The sequence below is a fragment of the Protopterus annectens genome, chromosome 9.part0 (genome assembly GCF_019279795.1).
Source record: "Protopterus annectens isolate FY-2018-M chromosome 9.part0, PAN1.0, whole genome shotgun sequence".
In the NCBI taxonomy this organism is placed as follows: Eukaryota; Metazoa; Chordata; order Ceratodontiformes; family Protopteridae; genus Protopterus; species Protopterus annectens.
Window position 1 is genome coordinate 48,438,083 of NC_056743.1, and position 21,581 is coordinate 48,459,663.

The 21,581-nt window shown below is 34.7% G+C and overlaps 1 protein-coding gene across 2 annotated transcripts in view; it reads right to left on the reverse strand.

Annotated features, from left to right (window-relative positions):
• The window catches only part of SLC6A5 (solute carrier family 6 member 5), a 1,534,607-nt gene that overhangs the window by 351,340 nt on the left and 1,161,686 nt on the right, over window positions 1-21,581 (reverse strand). For both annotated transcript variants that reach the window (XM_044082549.1, XM_044082548.1), the window contains exon 13: window positions 3,745-3,844. In XM_044082549.1, coding sequence (XP_043938484.1) covers window positions 3,745-3,844 — 100 coding nt within the window. The remainder of the gene's footprint in view (window positions 1-3,744; window positions 3,845-21,581) is intronic.

The window sequence follows — 21,581 nt, forward strand, 5'->3', positions numbered from 1 at the left end:
TTTGGTGACTTTAAAATGATCCTGTGATCCAGAGTTACAGTAACACCGGTTCAAGTAACTATGGAAATGACTGAAAACTACTTCCTAGTGCCTCCTAGATAAATAAATGTAGGCATTATGAATAGTAAACACTACTCTGTGCTGTTGGGATTTATTTCAGTTTGTTAACTCTATAAATCCAATTGCATTTATGTTAGTCTCACATAGTTCTAGAGATGAACGTATTTTAATATTGAATGGAAAAAGTGCTGTATTTCCAGATTTCAGTGTTTATTTTTCCTGAACTGGAGGAAAACTTTCACAATAGCAGCTGTAGGTATAGCCAACCTGCTGGCAGACAGGTTCAGTGAAAACTTCACCCCTCTGTCCCCACATCAGAAAATCAGGACATCCCCAGCACCTGCCCCCCTCCCCTTATCTCTAGGGAGCAAGTCATCACTGCCATCTTAAAGGCAAAAAATATAGCCTCCATTGGGACCCAATAACATCCCAGGCTGCATAATACATGAACTCAGGCAGGAACTTGCAGCACCATTAGGTACCCTATTCAACCAAAGCCTGAGTACCAGCTTCATCCTAGCCAAGTGGTGGACAGACACTTTCATCCTTTTGCACAAAGGTAGAGCATCCACCGATCCAGGAAATTATAGACCCATCAGACTAACTAGCCTGATCTGCAAGGCCATGAAGTGGATTATCATGGACCTCATTAACAAGGCCATTGGCAACCTCCAAACACTAGATCCCACACAGTTTGGTTTCATCAAGGGGAGGTCATGCCTGTTAAATTTGGTCAATTTCTTTGAGACAGCCACCAAAGCCATGGATGAGGGAAAGACAGTGCACACCACCTACCTTGACCTAGCCAAAGGCTTCAATACTTTTCCCCACTCGGGTATAATAGACAAACTCTCACAACTAGGCATCAATCCATATGTTACCATATGGGTAGCTCACCGATAGAACCCACCTACTCAAAATAGGAGGAAGCCACCTCAAGCAGTAGACCCATAATGAGCTGTGTACCCTAGGGGTCGGTCTTGGGGATATAGTTTTCTGAAGTGCAAGCCAAAACCAGTGGGCTATGGCTGACCAAATTTGCAGATGACTGCAAGCTCTGTGCTGTCATCAATTCCCCTAGTGATAGGGATATCATCCAAGAGGGTCTCACCCAAACAAATGGCTGGTGCCAGAAACATGGCCTCAAACTGAATTCTGTAAAGTGCATCATCATCCCCTTTGGGGAGAGTGATATCCCCACAAATGATCACATTTATAATAAGGTTCTAAGTATGTAATCAGTCGTTAGGGACTTGGTCACCCAGGTTGACAGCAAATTGACTTTTGACCACCATATTGCCTACGTTGTATGGAAAGCTTTCTACATGGCCCACCGCATTAGTAAAGGTATCTCATCCAGGGACAAGGTTGTCATAACATCCCTGTATTCTTCCCTTATAAGACCCATTATTGAATGCAATGTCCCTTTCTACATGTACCTCACAAAGTACATGCAGCAGCTGGAGTGACTACAGAGGTTCCTCACCAGGAGAATCCAGGGCTTCAAACATCCACCCTACACAGATAGGCTAAAGGCCCTGTCCCTCTACTCCTACAGACTCCACAGAGGTGATCTCTGTTTGGCATAGAAAGCAATCTCAGTCCCCGGCTTGATGGGACTGTTGCATATCCACAAGTCAAGCTCCACTCGAGTAACCCACACACGTGACCTCAACCTGGTCTATGACATCAGCAGAACATGTTGGTGGCACAGATTTCTGTTCCAGAGACTCTCCCTTCTGTGGAATAGACTCCCTTCCCATGTCAAGGAAAGTACTTCATTATCTCTTTTTAAGCACAACCTGGATAACTGGATGGGGAACAGAAAATACACCCCTGGGATTCCACCTGTGTTCCTGCTGGACAGGGGCTTCAGGTGCTGACTTGTTGGAACATGGGCTAAATTCCTGGCTAGGCTTGTAAAGGCCTCAGGGCCAATAGCTAGTAACATCCTATGATCCTATAACTACTTAAACCATTGTAAGGTTGGGAGAAAGCGGATGATCTGGAGAAAATATACACAGAGACATGAGGAAGCTAAATGTTTCACATAGAAGGAAAATGGAGGCCCATACAATGATAGCTTTTGAGCTGTAAGGCATTATTAATCTTATGACATTGTACCTCTCTACCAACAAAATGCAAGTCCTTAAGAAAACAGCAACCACTGCTGTTACATACATGTCATACATCATGTTGGCTTAAAGTGTTACATTCACAGAAAGCACAAAAATAGAAGGATAAGGCAATGGATGAGCTCAAAAACGTTTAAATCCAATTGTAAATATAGTTAAATCTGTCATTCAATGGAACTGAGTTTTAAGTAGGTCATATGCATGACTACTATTAATGTTTCATTTGTCATTCATCTTTAATATTCCTGTGACAGTCCCTTTATTACTGCACCGGAAATTTGTTTCTCCATTCATTTGTTCTTCTCGACCATATTCTGGCATTGATACTATGTTCACATTCTTCATATCACTTACTGTTCTTTAAGGCTTAACTAAAACAACCAGTTTATTTCTGCCTGACATATCTTAAATCACAAGTAAAATATTACCAGTTATTTCAGATTAATATGGAATGTTCTAGCATCCCATTAGGGGATAGCCTAAAAGTTCCTATGGTGCAGGACAAACTGGGAGATCTGTCAATGAATTTACCTGTGTTCACATTTGAAACAATGTACAGACGTAGTCAGTAGAGGGCTATACTAGCACCCATCTGTCTGTTTGCTGGGAAGTAGATGTCTCTGGTGATAACAAGTGTTACGTAGTTTGGTGGAACGGTATTCTATGTCATAGGTATGGCGTAGTGCAATGGGAGCTCTGTAATGGTACAAGGATGATAAACTTTAACTCAGGTTAAGCCTCAATCACAAGGAGTGGATGGATCAGATCCTGGTTAAATGCTTTGTTTGGGTTTTACTGAAGATTTGGTTCTTTCCCAGTTTAAGTGGCTGATGGCCAGTATTTTGTTCTGTGCATTAACCTGTTTCCTCTGTCGGTCAGTTATCTTTAAATGATCTCTCCACTCTGTTAACAATCCATTGGTCAGTCTCTTGTTCCTCATTCCAGCAGTTCTTAGTAGCACATTTCTGACATCATATTTTACACCATAAGTGCGCATTATTCCATAATATTTGCCTAACATCACATTTTGCACCATAACTGAGCATTACTCAATAATGTTCATCTGACAACAATGACATACTGTAGTCTGCATTTTGGAATACTAAACCAAATATCATCTCAAATGTTTGCATCACATTCTCTTGGAACCCATCCTAGTTACAAGCAGATGAATATACTTTGAAGACTGTTGTCATTTTCTAAACTGTTTGCATTGTATACATGTTTGTCTACATATATAAATACTTTCTGTCATTATGTTTACTTCATTCCTGCTCCACATCATAAGACACAAACATACACCTCACATAACACAGCTGAATCTTATTTTGCCATCATCTAATAAATCTTACAGAAAATCAGCTTAAAAGAAGCATTATGATTATTATTATTATTATTATTAGTAGTATTATTATTATCATCGACATGGCTTTTTAGACATAAACTCTGTTGGGATAGAAAGAAATCCAAGACTGCAAATACAATAACAAAATATTCTGTAAGTATTGGGACACAGTATGCATTTTAAAGCTATAGGCACTTTTCTTACCATATATGTAGGACATTCCAACCAATTCAAAAATCGCAATGATGACAAGTGAATACGAAGCCGCATATGTGTCTACCAGCTGCAACATATAAATTCCACCCTAGAGAAAATTGTGATAGTACATTACAATAAATAAAGATCCATACAACTTGGTATTTTTACATTGTATAAAGATCTGATTTTTATTTTTTCTCAGTATTGCAACTGATGTTAATCTGTAACTTATGAATCTGTGGGAGACTCGGTAATACAAACCAAACATCATCACAAATGTTTGCATCACATTCACTTAGCAGGTTTGAACAATCAGCATAACCACAGTAGTAATGAAATGGAGAGCTCTGCTGGTCTAAGCTTACCAGCATATAGTACTACTGCAACGACCTCATGACAATAAATGTACTGTAAACAACATAACGTCATATGAGAACCCACTGTGTCACTAGCATATAATACTACTGCAACTAAAATGTACTGTAAACAACAAAACGTCATATAAGAACCCACTCTGTCACTAGCATATAGTACTACTGCAACTACCTTGTGACAATAAATGCACTGTAAAAAACATAACATCATAGGAGAACCCACTCTGTCACTAGCATATAGTACTACTGCAACTACCTTGTGACAATAAATGCACTGTAAAAAACATAACATCATAGGAGAACCCACTGTGCAACTAGAATATAGTACTACTGCAACTACCTCATGACAATAAATGCATTGTAAAAAACATAACATCATATGAGAACCCACTTTGTCATTAGCATATAGTACTACTGCAATTACCTCATGACAATAAATGTACCGTAAACAACATAACATCATATAAGAACCCACACTGTCACTAGCATATAGTACTACTGCAACTACCTTGTGACAATAAATGTACTGTAAAAAACATAACATCATATGAGAAATCACTGTGTCACTAGCATATAGTACTACAGCAACTACCTCATGCCAATAAATGTTCTGTAAACAACATAACATCATATAAGAACCCACTCTGTCACTAACATATAGTACTACTGCAACTACCTTGTGACAATAAATGCACTGTAAAAAACATAACATCATATGAGAACCCATTGTATCACTAACATATAGTACTACTGCAACTACCTCATGACAATAAATGTACAGTAAACAACATAACGTCATATAAGAACACACTCTGTCACTAGCATATAATACTAATGCAACTACCTCATGACAATAAATGTACTGTAAACAACATAACATCATATGAGAACCCACTGTGTCACAAGCATATAGTATTACTGCAACTACCTGATGACAATAAATGTACTGTAAACAACATAACATCATATGACAAACCACTGTGTCACTAGCATATAGTGCTACTGTAACTACCTCGTGACAATAAATTGACTGTAAACAACATAACGTCATATGACAACCCACTGTGTCACTAGCATATAGTACTACTGCAACTACCTCATGCCAATAAATGTACTGTAAACAACATTACATCATATGAGAACCCACTGTGTCACTAGCATAGAGTACTACTGCAACTACCTTGTGACAATAAATGCACTGTAAAAACATAACATCATATGAGAACCCACTGTGTCACTAGCATATAGTACTAAGGGAACTACCTCATGACAATAAATGTACTGTAAACAACATAACGTCATATAAGAACCCACTCTGTCTATAGCATATAGTACTACTGCAACTACCTCATGACAGTAAATGTACTGTAAACAGCATAACATCATATAAGAATCCACTGTGTCACTAGCATATAGTACTAATGCAACTACCTAGGTGACAATAAATGTACTGTAAACAACATAACTTCATATGAGAACCCACTGTGTCACTAGCATATAGTACTACTGCAACTACCTCATGACAATAAATGTACTGTAAACAACATAACATCATATGACAACCCACTGTGTCACTAGCATATAGTACTACACAATAAATGTACTGTAAACAACATAACGTCATATGAGAACCCACTGTGTCACTAGCATATAGTACTACTGCAACTACCTCATGACAATAAATGTACTGTACACAACATGACGTTAAATGGGAACTCACTGTGTCACTAGTACATAGTACTACTGCAACAACATCATGACAATAAATGTACTGTAAACAAAATAAATTCATGTGAGAACCCACTTTGTCACTAGCATGTAGTACTACTGCAACTACCTTGTGACAATAAATGTACTGTAAACTACATAACGTCATATGAGTACCCACTGTGTCACTAGCATATAGTGCTACTCCAACAACCTCTTGACTATAAATGTACTGTAAACAACATAACTTTATATGAGAACCCACTGTGTCACTAGCATATAGTACTATTGCAACTACCTTGTGATGATAAATGTACTGTAAACAAGATAACATCATATGAGAACCCACTGTGTCATGAGCATATAGTACTACTGCAACTACCTTGTGACAATTAATGTACTGTAAACAAGATAACGTCATATGAGAACCCACTGTGTCATTAACATATAGTACTACAGCAGGTACTTCATGACAATAAATGTACTGTAAACAACATAACATCATATGAGAACCCAATGTGTTACTAGCATATAGTACTACTGCAACTACCTCGTGACAATAAATGTACTGTAAACAACATAACATCATATGAGAACCCACTGTGTCACTAGCATATAGTACTACTGCAACTACCTCATGACAATAAATGTACTGTAAACAACATAAGGTCATATGAGAACCCACTGTGTCATTAGCATATAGTACTACTGCAACTAACCCGCGGTGGTGGTGCTGCGGTAGAGTTGTCACCTCACATTAAGATGCTGTCTGGTTCGATTCTCAGCTAGAGCGTCTTCTGCATGGAGACATGCATGAATGGGCATACCTTCGTTGAAGGTTGTGCATCAGGGCTGGTAACTTGACATGTAAAAATCAACTACCAATCATTAGCGGACCGGAGTTCTGCTGTGGCGACCCCTAACCGGGAAAAGCCGAAAGACACAACAACAACAACAACTACCTCATGACAATAAATGTACTGTAAACAACATAACTTTATATGAGAACCCAGTGTCACTAGCATATAGTACTACTGCAACTACCTTGTGACAATAAATGTACTGTAAACAACAAAATGTCATATGAGAACCCACTGTGTCACGAGCATATAGTACTACTGCAACTACCTCGTGACAATAAATGTACTGAAAACAACATAACATCATATAATAACCCACTGTGTCATGAGCATATAGTACTAATGCAACTACCTCATGACAATAAATGTACTGAAAACAACATAACATCATATGAAACCCCACTGTCACTAACATATAGTACTACTGCAACTACCCATGACAATAAATGTGCTGTAAACCACATAATGTAATATGAGAACCCACTGTGTCACTAGCATATAGTACTAATGCAACTACCTTGGGACAATATTTACTGTAAACAACATAACTTCATATGAGAACCAACTCTTTTACTAGCATATAGTACTACTGCAACTACCTCGTAACAATAAATGTATTGTAAACAGCATAGCGTCATATCAGAACCCACTGTATCACTAGCATATATTACTACTGCAGCTACCTCATGACAATAAATGTACTGTAACAGCATAGCGTCATATGAGAACCGACAGTGTCACTAGCATACAGTACTACTGCAAACACCTCATGACAATAAATAAACAACATAGCGTCATATGAGAACCCACAGTGTCACGAGCATGTAGTACTACTGCACTAGTATATAGTACTACTGCAACTACCTCATAACAATAAATGTACTGTAAATACATTATGTCATATGAGAACCCACTGTGTCAGTAGCATATAGTACTACTGCAACTACCTCATAACAATAAATGTACTGTAAACACCAAAATGTCATATGAGAACCGACTGTGTTACTAGCATATAGTACTACTGCAACTACCTCATAGCAATAAATGTACTGAAAACAACATAACATCATATAATAACCCACTGTGTCATGAGCATATAGTACTAATGCAACTACCTCATGACAATAAATGTACTGAAAACAACATAACATCATATGAAACCCCACTGTCACTAACATATAGTACTACTGCAACTACCCATGACAATAAATGTGCTGTAAACCACATAATGTAATATGAGAACCCACTGTGTCACTAGCATATAGTACTAATGCAACTACCTTGGGACAATATTTACTGTAAACAACATAACTTCATATGAGAACCAACTCTTTTACTAGCATATAGTACTACTGCAACTACCTCGTAACAATAAATGTATTGTAAACAACATAGCGTCATATCAGAACCCACTGTATCACTAGCATATATTACTACTGCAGCTACCTCATGACAATAAATGTACTGTAACAGCATAGCATCATATGAGAACCCACAGTGTCACTAGCATATAGTACTACTGCAACAACCTCATGACAATAAATGTAATGTAAACAAAATAAATTCATGTGAGAACCCACTTTGTCACTAGCATGTAGTACTACTGCAACTACCTTGTGACAATAAATGTACTGTAAAAAACATAACGTCATATGAGAACCCACTGTGTCACTAGCATATAGTACTACTGCAACTACCTCATAACAATAAATGTACTGTAAATACATTATGTCATATGAGAACCCACTGTATCAGTAGCATCAGCAACTACCTCATAACAATAAATGTACTGTAATCACCAAAACGTCATATGAGAACCGACTGTTTTACTAGCATACAGTACTACTGCAACTACCTCATAACAATAAATGTACTGTAAACAACATAACATCATATGAGAACCCACTGTGTCACTAGCATATAGTTCTACTGCAACTACCTCGTGACAACAAATGTACTGTAAACAACAAAGTGTCATATGAGAACCCAGAGTGTCACTAGCATATAGTACTACTGCAACTACCTCATGACAATAAATGTACTGTACACAACATGACGTTATATGGGAACTCACTGTGTTATTAGTACATAGTACTACTGCAACAACCTCATGACAATAAATGTACTGTAAAGAAAATAAATTAATGTGAGAACCCAATTTGTCACTAGCATGTAGTACTACTGCAACTACCTTGTGACAATAAATGTACTGTAAATACATTACATCATATGAGAACCCACTGTGTCAGTAGCATATAGTACTACTGCAACTACCTCATAACAATAAATGTACTGTAAACAACATAACGTCATATGAGAACCCACTGTGTCACTAGAATATAGTTCTACAGCAACTACCTCGTGACAACAAATGTAATGTAAACAACAAAGTGTCATATGAGAACCCACTGTGTCACTAGCATATAGTACTACTGCAACTACCTGATGACAACAAATGTACTGTAAACAACATTACGTCATATGAGAACTCACTGTGTCACTAGCATATAGTACTAATGCCACTACCTCGTGACAATAAATGTACTGTAAACAACATAACATCATATGAGAACCCACTGTGTCACTAGCATATAGAACTACTCCAACAACCTGATGACTATAAATGTACTGTAAACAACATGAGAACCCACTGTGTCACTAGCATATAGTACTATTGCAACTACCTTGTGACGATAAATGTACTGTAAACAAGATAACATCATATGAGAACCCACTGTGTCATGAGCATATAGTACTACTGCAACTACTTTGTGACAATTAATGTACTGTAAACAAGATAACATCATATGAGAACCCACTGTGTCATTAACATATAGCACTACAGCAGGTACTTCATGACAATAAATGTACTGTAAACAACATAACTTTATATGAGAACCCAATGTGTTACTAGCATATAGTACTACTGCAACTACCTCGTGACAATAAATGTACTGTAAACAACATAATGTCATATGAGAACCCACTGTGTCATGAGCGTATAGTACTACTGCAACTATCTCATGACAATAAATGTACTGAAAACAACATAACGTCATATAGTAACCCACTGTGTCATGAACATATAGTACTACTGCAACTACCTCATGACAATAAATGTACTGAAAACAACATAATGTCATATGAGAACCCACTGTGTCATTAGCATATAGTACTACTGCAACTACCTTGGGACAATATTTACTGTAAACAACATAACTTCATATGAGAACCCACTGTCTTACTAGCATATAGTACTACTGCAACTACCTTGTGACAAAATTTACTATAAACAACATAACATTATATGAGAACCCGCTGTGTCACTAGCATATAGTACTACTGCAACCACCTTGTAACAATAAATGTATTGTAAACAACATAGCGTCATATGAGAACCCACTGTATCACTAGCATATATTACTACTGCAACTACCTCATGACAATAAATGTACTGTAACAACATAGCATCATATGAAAACCCACAGTGTCACTAGCATACAGTACTACTGCAACCACCTCATGACAATAAACGTACTGTAAACAACATAGCGTCATATGAGAACCCACAGTGTCACTAGCATATATTACTACTGCAACTACCCTGTGACAATAAATGTACAATACACAACATAACGTCATATGAGAACCCACTGTGTCACTAGCATATAGTACTACTGCAACAACTTCATGACAATAAATGTAATGTAAACAAAATAAATTCATGTGAGAACCCACTTTGTCACTAGCATGTAGTACTGCAACTACCTTGTGACAATAAATGTACTGTAAATACATTACGTCATATCAGAACCCACTGTGTCAGTAGCATATAGTACTACTGCAACTACCTCATGACAATAAATGTACTGTAAACAAAATAAATTCATGTGAGAACCCACTTTGTCACTAGCATGTAGTACTACTGCAACTGCCTTGTGACAGTAAATGTACTGTAAATACATTATGTCATACGAGAACCCACTGTGTCAGTAGCACATAGTACTACTGCAACTACCTCATGACAATAAATGTACAGTAAACAACATAGCGTCATATGAGAACCCACAGTGTCACGAGCATGTAGTACTACTGCAACTACCCCGTGACAATAAATGTACTCTACACAACATAACATCATATGAGAACCCACTGTGTCACTAGCATATAGTACTACTGCAACAACCTCATGACAATAAATGTAATGTAAACAAAATAAATTCATGTGAGAACCCACTTTGTCACTAGCATGTAGTACTACTGCAACTACCTTGTGACAATAAATGTACTGTAAAAAACATAACGTCATATGAGAACCCACTGTGTCACTAGCATATAGTACTACTGCAACTACCTCATAACAATAAATGTACTGTAAATACATTATGTCATATGAGAACCCACTGTGTCAGTAGCATATAGTACTACTGCAACTACCTCATAACAATAAATGTACTGTAAACACCAAAATGTCATATGAGAACCGACTGTGTTACTAGCATATAGTACTACTGCAACTACCTCATAACAATAAATGTACTGAAAACAACAAAACATCATATAATAACCCACTGTGTCATGAGCATACAGTACTAATGCAACTACCTCATGACAATAAATGTACTGAAAACAACATAACATCATATGAAACCCAACTGTCACTAACATATAGTACTACTGCAACTATCCATGACAATAAATGTGCTGTAAACCACATAATGTAATATGAGAACCCACTGTGTCACTAGCATATAGTACTAATGCAACTACCTTGGGACAATATTTACTGTAAACAACATAACTTCATATGAGAACCAACTCTTTTACTAGCATATAGTACTACTGCAATTACCTCGTAACAAAAAATGTATTGTAAACAACATAGTGTCATATCAGAACCCACTGTATCACTAGCATATATTACTACTGCAGCTACCTCATGACAATAAATGTACTGTAACAGCATAGCGTCATATGAAAACCCACAGTGTCACTAGCATACAGTACTACTGCAAACACCTCATGACAATAAATGTACAGTAAACAACATAGCGTCATATGAGAACCCACTGTGTCACTAGCATATAGTACTACTGCAACTACCTCATGACAATAAATGTACTGTAAATACATTATGTCATATGAGAACCCACTGTGTCAGTAGCATATAGTACTACTGCAACTACCTCATAACAATAAATGTACTGTAAACAACATAACATCATATGAGAACCCACTGTGTCACTAGCATATAGTACTACTGCAACTACCTCATAACAATAAATGTACTGTAAATACATTATGTCATATGAGAACCCACTGTGTCAGTAGCATATAGTACTACTGCAACTACCTCATAACAATAAATGTACTGTAAACACCAAAATGTCATATGAGAACCGACTGTGTTACTAGCATATAGTACTACTGCAACTACCTCATAACAATAAATGTACTGTAAACAACATAACATCATATGAGAACCCACTGTGTCACTAGCATATAGTTCTACTGCAACTACCTCGTGACAACAAATGTACTGTAAACAACAAAGTGTCATATGAGAACCCACTGTGCCACTAGCATATAGTACTACTGCAACTACCTTGTGACAATAAATGTACTGTAAACAACATAACATCATATGAGAACCCACTGTGTCACTAGCATATAGTACTGCTGCAGCTACCTCATGACAATAAATGTACTGTAAACAACATTATGTCATATGAGAGCCCACTGTGTCACTAGCATATAGTACTACTGCAACTACCTTGTGACAACAAATGCACTGTAAATAACATAGCGTCATATGAGAAAACACTATGTCACTAGCATATAGTACTAATGCAACTACCTCGTGACAATAAATGTATTGTAAAAAAAACATAACCTCATATGAGAACCCATTGTGTCACTAGCATATGGTACTACTGCAACCACCTCATGACAATAAATGTACTGCAAACAACATAGCATCATATGAGAACCCAGAGTGTCACTAGCATATAGTACTACTGCAACTACCTCATGACAATAAATGTACTGTACACAACATGACGTTATATGGGAACTCACTGTGTCACTAGTACATAGTACTACTGCAACAACCTCATGACAATAAATGTACTGTAAACAAAATAAATTCATGTGAGAACCCACTTTGTCACTAGCATGTAGTACTACTGCAACTACCTTGTGACAATAAATGTACTGTAAATACATTACGTCATATGAGAACCCACTGTGTCAGTAGCATATAGTACTACTGCAACTACCTCATAACAATAAATGTACTGTAAACAACATAACATCATATGAGAACCCACTGTGTCACTAGAATATAGTTCTACAGCAACTACCTTGTGACAACAAATGTAATGTAAACAACAAAGTGTCATATGAGAACCCACTGTGTCACTAGCATATAGTACTACTGCAACTACCTGATGACAACAAATGTACTGTAAACAACATAACGTCATATGAGAACCCACTGTGTCACTAGCATATAGTACTACTGCAACTACCTCATGACAATAAATGTACTGTAAACAAAATAACTTCATATGAGAACCCATTATAAAAAGAAAAAACCGTGCACAAAAAAACAAAACACAAAACTAACCTCAGAAAATTTTTAAATGTACTGAAAAAAACAAAAATAAATTAATGAAAAACCCATTGTAAAAAGAATAGTACTACTGCAACTACCCCCTACAAAAATGTATTTAAACAACAAAAAACTTTTAATGAGAACCCAAACTTGAAAAAATTTATAGTACAAAAACGGGAAACTACCTTTTTAACAACAAAATGAAAAACCCTGTAAAAAACTAAACATCATATAGCCCACTGTGTCCTAGAACAAATAAATAACCAGATCCCAAAGCAAAAAAGAAAAACAAAAAAACACGTAAAGAACCACAGCATTCCGACAATCTACAAAAATGGAAACAAAAAGGAAATGATTTTAACTTTGTCCAAAAATTTCATAAAAAAATGAATAAAAACATGAATAAACCCATTAAATACTATTAATTAAAATTAATAAAAAAAATTAAAACCATTTTAAAACCAATTTTCAAAATTTTTTAAAAAGTAAAAAAAATTAAATTTTTAAAAAACTCCCTTTAAAACAAAAACTTTGAATATTTTAAAAAATTAAAAAAGGGCTTCTTTTAAAAAAAAATTACCCAATTTTAAATTTTAAACCCAAACAAGCCCCTTTTTCACTGAAAGTCCCCCCTAAAATTTTGTGAAAAAATAAAAAAAATTTTGAAAAACCCTTTTGGGGTTAAATAGCATTAACTTTTTTTCTTTTAAAAATGTAAAAAAATCTCCCTAATTTCCTTAAAAAATCGGGTTAAAAACAAATAAATGCCAAATGCACAAAAAAAAAATTAAACAATCCCATGTGCATCCAAAATGGTACTGCTTAAAAATTTAAAAATCATATGTTTTTGTTACAGGGTCCCAAAAAAAATTTTCACTTTTGTTTTTGGAAAAAACGTTTCCCAAAAACTCAAAATTTAAAATGTGTCCCAAAACAAACAAACCCAAACCTTTTTAAACTAAAAAATTTCCTTGAAAAAAATACGCAAAATAAATTAAAACTTTAATCCCCTCATTTTTCCCCAAATTTTTATGTAAATAGAACTAAAAATTCAAAAAAATTTTAAAAGGGTTTATGCCCCCTGTTTTTTAAAAAACCCCATCAAAATGTAGGAAAAAAAAAAAGAAATGAAAAAGCCCTTTTGAAAAATGCAAAACTTCAAAATTAATGTTTGTTCAAAAACCCTCTTTCAAAAAATTTAAATAAAAAATAAATAAAAATTAAACCTTTGTTTTAAAACAGCACGGTAAAACTCCCTTAAAAAATTGGGCCTCAAATTTTTTAAAAAAAATGTTTTATACGGGAAAAATTAAAAAATTTTTACCTTTAAAAAAAGCAAAAAACTAAGGAACCATTTTGCCATATTACTAAAATGTCAAAAAAATTTAAAAAAACCCTTTTAAATAATTTCCTTTTAAAAACCCAAACTGAAAATTTTTAACAAAAAAAGTTAAAAACCAGAAGGAACCCACTGTTCATTCCCTTTTAAATGCAAAAAAAAAAAGGGTCGAAAACCCTTGTAAAAAATTTTTCATAGAATAATAAATTGAAACCCCAACCCAAACAATTTTAAATAAGCAAAAAAGAACCCAAAACCTTTTTCTTTTTAATAACAACCAAAAACAAAAAAGATGTAAAAAAACCAAAAAAAATTTACGTGAAAAAAACCCAAAACGGGTTTTAAAAACCCCCATAAAAATATCAAATAATTCCCTTTTAAATTTAAAAATTTTGTTAAAAAACAAAAAAAAATTTTCCCCATGCCCCAATTGTACTGCAAAAAAACCCTCCTAAAAAATTTTACTAAAAAATGTAATAACAAACTGTGTAAATTTTTAAGCAATTCAAATTAAAACCCCCTCATTTTTCCAGTTTTTACTAAACAACCCTAAGGGGGTGCCTTCAGGTTTTGGGTTTCCCAAATGCCCCTTTCACAAAGTATAAACCAAAAATTCCCCCTGCTAAAAAATCAAATGTATTGAACCCCAATTGATACCAAAATTTTGAAAGTATTTATTTCTACATCTTGAAAATGTCCCCAATTTTCCTTGGACTGTTTTCTTTTAACAAATTTACTGAAACCCCTTCTTCTGACAATAAATGTACTGTAAAAAAAAACGTAAAAAAAACCTGTCTTTTGTTGATTAAATTTAAAAAATTTTAATGAAAAAACTCTGGTTTAAAAACTGGTCCATTTAAAAATAAAAAATTCTTTAAACCCCAAAAAATTTCCCTGGGTGTAACGGGGTTTACTTACTGAAACTGCAAAAAATTGATGCAAAAAATAGGGAAAAACAATTTCTGGAAAATTTTTCCAATTCAACATTTTTAAAAAATTTGGGATTTGTAAAAATTTAAACCATATTGGGTAACACCTTTAATTATCAAAAAAAAAAAATTATAAAGGTTAAAAATGGGGTTACTTTTTTGGAACAATAAATTTTAAGGGCCCCAAAAAAAAAACCCGGGTTAATACATATGGTATTTGTTACCTTTTCCAAAAAAGGAAAAATGGAATTAAAAATTCCAACCCCATCAAGGGTGAATAAGGGTCCCTGAATAATCCCTGGGAAAAGCCTCCTTTGGAAGGTTGGAACAAAACTTTTAACCCCCCTTTTTTTTAAAAAAATATTCCCGAAATTAAAACCAAAAACCTTTCGTTGACCCTCGGATTTGTAAAAATTCCTTGATAATTTGTCGGGAAAAAAGGGTTAATATGTAAGGGTTCCCTAAAATAACCCAAATTGTAAAAAAAAATTAAAATAACCCCAAATTTAATTTTACTTTAAAATAAAACCAAAAAACAAAATTAAAACCCCTTTTCAAAACTCACCCCTTAATTCAAGTTAAAAACTACAGTTTAAAAAAAATTTTTAAACAACAACATAACTGAAACAAAAAACCCCTTTTTAAAAATAAGTTTGTACAAAATTCAACAAATGTGAAAAAAATTTTAAAAAACTAACTTTTAAAAACCTGTAAATTTAAATTTTCTTTTGGAAAATTTTCCTCACTTTTCAATTTTTTGCGGAACCCCAAAAATTTTTTAAATGGGTTGTGAAATAAAGGGGTACTATTAAACTAAAAAGGAAAAAACCTTTCGGGTTAAAAAATTTTTGTTTGAAAATTAGTTTAATTTGGGAAAATTTTTAAATCAAAAAATTTTTAATCCAAAAGGGTTTTTTGACCCTGGAAACATTTGCCCCCAACTTCATAGGGCCCTTATAGGGGAAACTGAACTATTTAAAAAAATAAATGTTTTAAAAAAATCAGAACCACTTTTTTGGAATTTGGTAAAAATTTTTTTAAGTTAGAAAACCCGCGGGCTGGGGCCCTGGCCCGGCACCAAAAAACACAAAAAATTTCCAACCCAGAGAAAAAAACCCAAAGGGGAAATTTTGGCCATTAAAAGAAACCCGGGAACAAGTTTAAATTCAAGAAAAAATTTTAAAATTTTTGGAAAAAGGTTTTTTAAAAGTTTTTCCCGCTTTGTCAAAAACCAAAGAATGAATAAAAAGAAACTTAAACCCACCAGATAAATTGTTAAATTAAACAAATTAAAAAAACCAAATTTAAAATTCAACCCCAAGATATTTAAAACTTTTAAATAAATGGTAACAAAAACTCCAAGAAAACATTTTTAAAAAACAAAAACTTAGCCATCTTTTTTCCTTTCTAAAATAATTTTTGGTAACAAAAAAATGGAAAACCCTTTTTGCCCCTTTAGTACTATTGCAAAATACAAAAATTTTGGGTCGGAAAAACCCTGTATTAAAAGGAAATTAACCTTTCTGAATCCCAAAAAAATTTTTGTAAAAATTTTTACTTAAAGTTTTCATTTTTTCTTTTTGAAACACCAAAAAAGACAAAAAGGAAAACAAGGGTTAAAAAATGTCATGTGTAGGTTTTTTAAAGGACCATGAAAGGGGAAACCTTAAAAACAAAAACCTTTTTTACCAACCAAATTGTTTCATGGGTTTTGCACTACCCCCCAACAAATCAAAGATTTTTAAACCCCTTTAACCCATGTTAAAAAAAGTTTTATAATCTAAATTGAAACTCCCTGTTTTTTACTTTTAAAAAAATTTTCATGTGAAAAACTAAACACAAAAAAATTTATTTAACAACAGGAAAACTATTTTGGCCCTTAAAACCCCCCTGCCTCCTTAAATGCCCTTTAAATGTTTGTAAAAAACTAACATTTTTTAAAATGTTAACTTTTACCTCATTAAAAACCAATAAAGGGTTTTTTTAATTAAATTTAAATTCAATTACTGGTAAAAATTTGTTGTGATTATGTAAAACAAAATTTTGACTAAAATAAATTAACCCCATTTTTTAATTTTTTTATTTGACAAATTTCCATTTGAAACTTTTACTAGAAAAGTACTATTTCCTGCCTCTGACAATAAATGTACTGTAGACAACATAACGTCATATCAGAACCCACTGTGTCACTAGCATATAGTACATCTGCAGCTAGCTCATAACAATAAATGTACTGTAAAACCATAACATCATATAAGAACCCACAGTGTCACTTGCGTATAGTACTACTGTAACTACCTTGTGACAATAAATGTACTGTAAAACCATAACATCATATAAGAACCCACAGTGTCACTTGCGTATAGTACTACTGCAATTAATGTACTGCAAACAACATAACTCTATATGAGAACCCACTGTGTCATTAGCAAACAGTACTACTGCAACAACCTTGTGACAATAAAAGTATTGTAAACAACATAATGTCATATGAGAACCCACTGTGCCCTAGCAAAAGTATACTGCATCAACTCATGAAAATTTGTACTGTAAACAACATAACGTCATATGAGAACCCACTGTGTCACTACCATATAGTACTACTGCAACTACCTCATGACAATAAATGTACTGTAAACAACATAACATCATATGAGAACCCACTGTGTCACTAGCATATAGTACTACTGCAACTACCTTGTGACAATAAATGTACTGTAAACAACATAACGTCATATGAGAACCCACTGTGTCACTACAATATAGTACTAATGAAAATACCTCATGAAAATTAAATGTACTGTAAACAGCAAAACTTTTTTGAGAACCCACTTTCACTAGCATATAGCACTACTGAAACTACCTCATAACAATAAATGATTTAAAAACAGCATAACATCATATGAGAACCCACTGTGTCACTTGCATATAGTCCCACTGCAACTACCACATGACAATAAATGTACAGTAAACAACATAACTTCATATGAGAACCAACTGTGTCACCTTCATATATACTACTCCTTTTCATGACAAAAAATGTACTGTAAACAACATAACGTATAAGAGAACCCACTGGCCCCAAATTTGTACAAGTAACTCCCCATGACAATAAATGTACTGTAAAAAAATAACATCATATGAGAACCCACTGTTTACTAGCATATAGTACTACGGGCTACCTCATGACAATAAATGAACTGTAAACAACCCTAACTTTATATGAAAACCCACTGTGCCATTGCAAAACTACCAACAAACCCTCATAACTAAAATTTGTACTGTAAACAACCTAACATCATATGAGAACCCACTGTTTTAATAGCATAGAGTACAACTGCCACTACCCTGTGACAATAAATGTACTGTAAACAACAAAACATAATATGAGAACCCACTGTGTCACTAGCATATAGTACTACTGCAACCACCTCGTGACAATAAATGTACTGTAAACAACATAACTTCAAATGAGAGCCCACCGGTAACTAGCATATAGTACTACTGCAACTACCTTGTGACAATTAATGTACTGTAAACAACATAATTTGTCATATGAAAACCCCAACTTTTCACTACCATATAGTACAACTGCAATTTCCTCGTGACAGCAAATGTACTTTAAACAACATAACATCATATGAGAACCCACTGTGTCACTAACATATAGTACTACTGCAACTACCTCATGACAATAACTGTACTGTAAACAACACAATGTCATATGAGAACCCACTGTGTTACTAGCATATAGTACTACTGCAACTACCTTCTGACAATAAATGTACTGTAAACAACAAAACGTCATATGAGAACCCACTGTGTCACTAGCATATAGTACTACAGCCACTACCTCATAAGAATAAATCAACATAACGTCATGTGAGAACCCACAGAGTCATGACTATATAGTACAACTGCCACTACTCTGTGACAATAAATGTACTGTAAACAACAAAACATAATATGAGAACCCACTGTGTCACTAGCAAAAATTTTTGAAATACCTCATGAAAATAAATGTACTGTAAACAACATAACTTTATATCAGAACCCACTGTGTCACTAGCATATAGTACTACTGCAACTACCTCATGACAATAAATGTACTGTAAACAACAAAACGTCATATGAGAACCCACTGTGTCACTAGCATATAGTACTACAGCCACTACCTCATAAGAATAAATCAACATAACGTCATGTGAGAACCCACTGAGTCATGACCATATAGTACAACTGCCACTACCCTGTGACAATAAATGTACTGTAAACAACAAAACATAATATGAGAACCCACTGTGTCACTAGCATATAGTACTACTGCAACTACCTCATGACAATAAATGTACTGTAAACAACATAACTTTATATGAGAACCCACTGTGTCACTAGCATATAGTACTACTGCAACTACCTCATGACAATAAATGTACTGTAAACAACATAACATCATATGAGAACCCACTGTGTCACTAGCAAAAAGTACTACTGCAACTACCTTATAACAATAAATGTACTGAAAACAATAAAACGTAATATGAGAACTCACTGTGTCACAGCATATAGTACTCTGCAACTACCTTAGACAATACATGTACTGTAAACAACATAAAGTCATATGAGAACCCACTGTGTCACTAGAAATTATACTGCAACTGCCTCGTGACAATTAATGTACTGTAAATAACATAACTATAACCCACTGTGTCACTAGCAGATAGTACTACTGGAAATACCTCATGACAATAAATGTATTTCCAACATAACATTTTGAAACCCACGGGCCTCTAGCATATAGTACAAATGCTGCTCCCTTTATGACAATAAATGTACTGTAAACAACATGTCATATGAGAACCCACTTTTCACTAGCATATAATACTACTGCAACCCTCATGTCAATAAATGTACTGTAAACAGCATAACATCATATGAGAACTCACTGTGTCAATAGCATATAGTACTAACTACCTCGTGACAATAATGTACTGTAAACAACATAACGACATATGAGAACCCACTGTGTAACTAGAATATAGTACTACTGCAACTACCTCATGACAATAAATGTACAGAAAACAACATAACGTCATATGAGAAACCACTGTGTCACTAGCATATACAACTACTGCAACTACCTCATGACAACAAATGTACGGTAAACAACATAACGTCATATGAGAACCCACTGTGTTAACAGCATACAGTACAACTGCAACTACCTCGTGACAATAAATGTACTGTAAACAGCATAACGTCATATGAGAACCCACCCCTTTTCCCGACTTTTTAGACCAGTATACAGGCATTGCTGTATTCTGGGCTTTTTAAAATTCCTGTGTTGTCCATTCCCCACTTGGATAGAAGGAAGTTTCTTTGCTCACCAGTGGGAGGGGGACCTTGCCCTTGGGGAAGTGACCTCAGCACAAGAAGCTGTAGTAATTGGTTGTTTGGGACCATTCCTAGCTTTTTTAGTTCACTGTTTAAAAATGTTTTTGGGCTTTACATTTGCTGGTTAAACAAGGTTAAATTTTTTTGGCTCTGCCAAGTCTGCTCTTCAATTTTTCCCTTAGAACTGTTCTACTTACAATCTAAACAGCCTATAATCTATCTGAAAAGCTCAGCACTTGCTCCTAAAGCATTTTTTACACATGTAAAGCACTCTTAAAAAAGAAAATTCATTCACCTAAATTCTGTTGAGTACCCACCCTATAGGTCCTTTCTGACTCAGTTACACAGCAATCTTTTTCACTATTTCTAGCATGTCGAAGGGTCAGTTGCTGGCATCCTCTTCTGTTCAGCTGGTGAATCTAGAATCTTGAGGCAATGTTACAATTGCCTCATGTACACAAAACAACCCTTTCCTCCTCCCAACAAATACAAATATATGTGAGATGCAACTATATAGCCAAACTGGAGGCTGAGCTCTCTCAATTCAGTACTGGCAAGACCAGTCAGGAAAAGGTAACCACGCACAAAAACCCAGTCTCACATAGAACTATCACAACTGCAAAC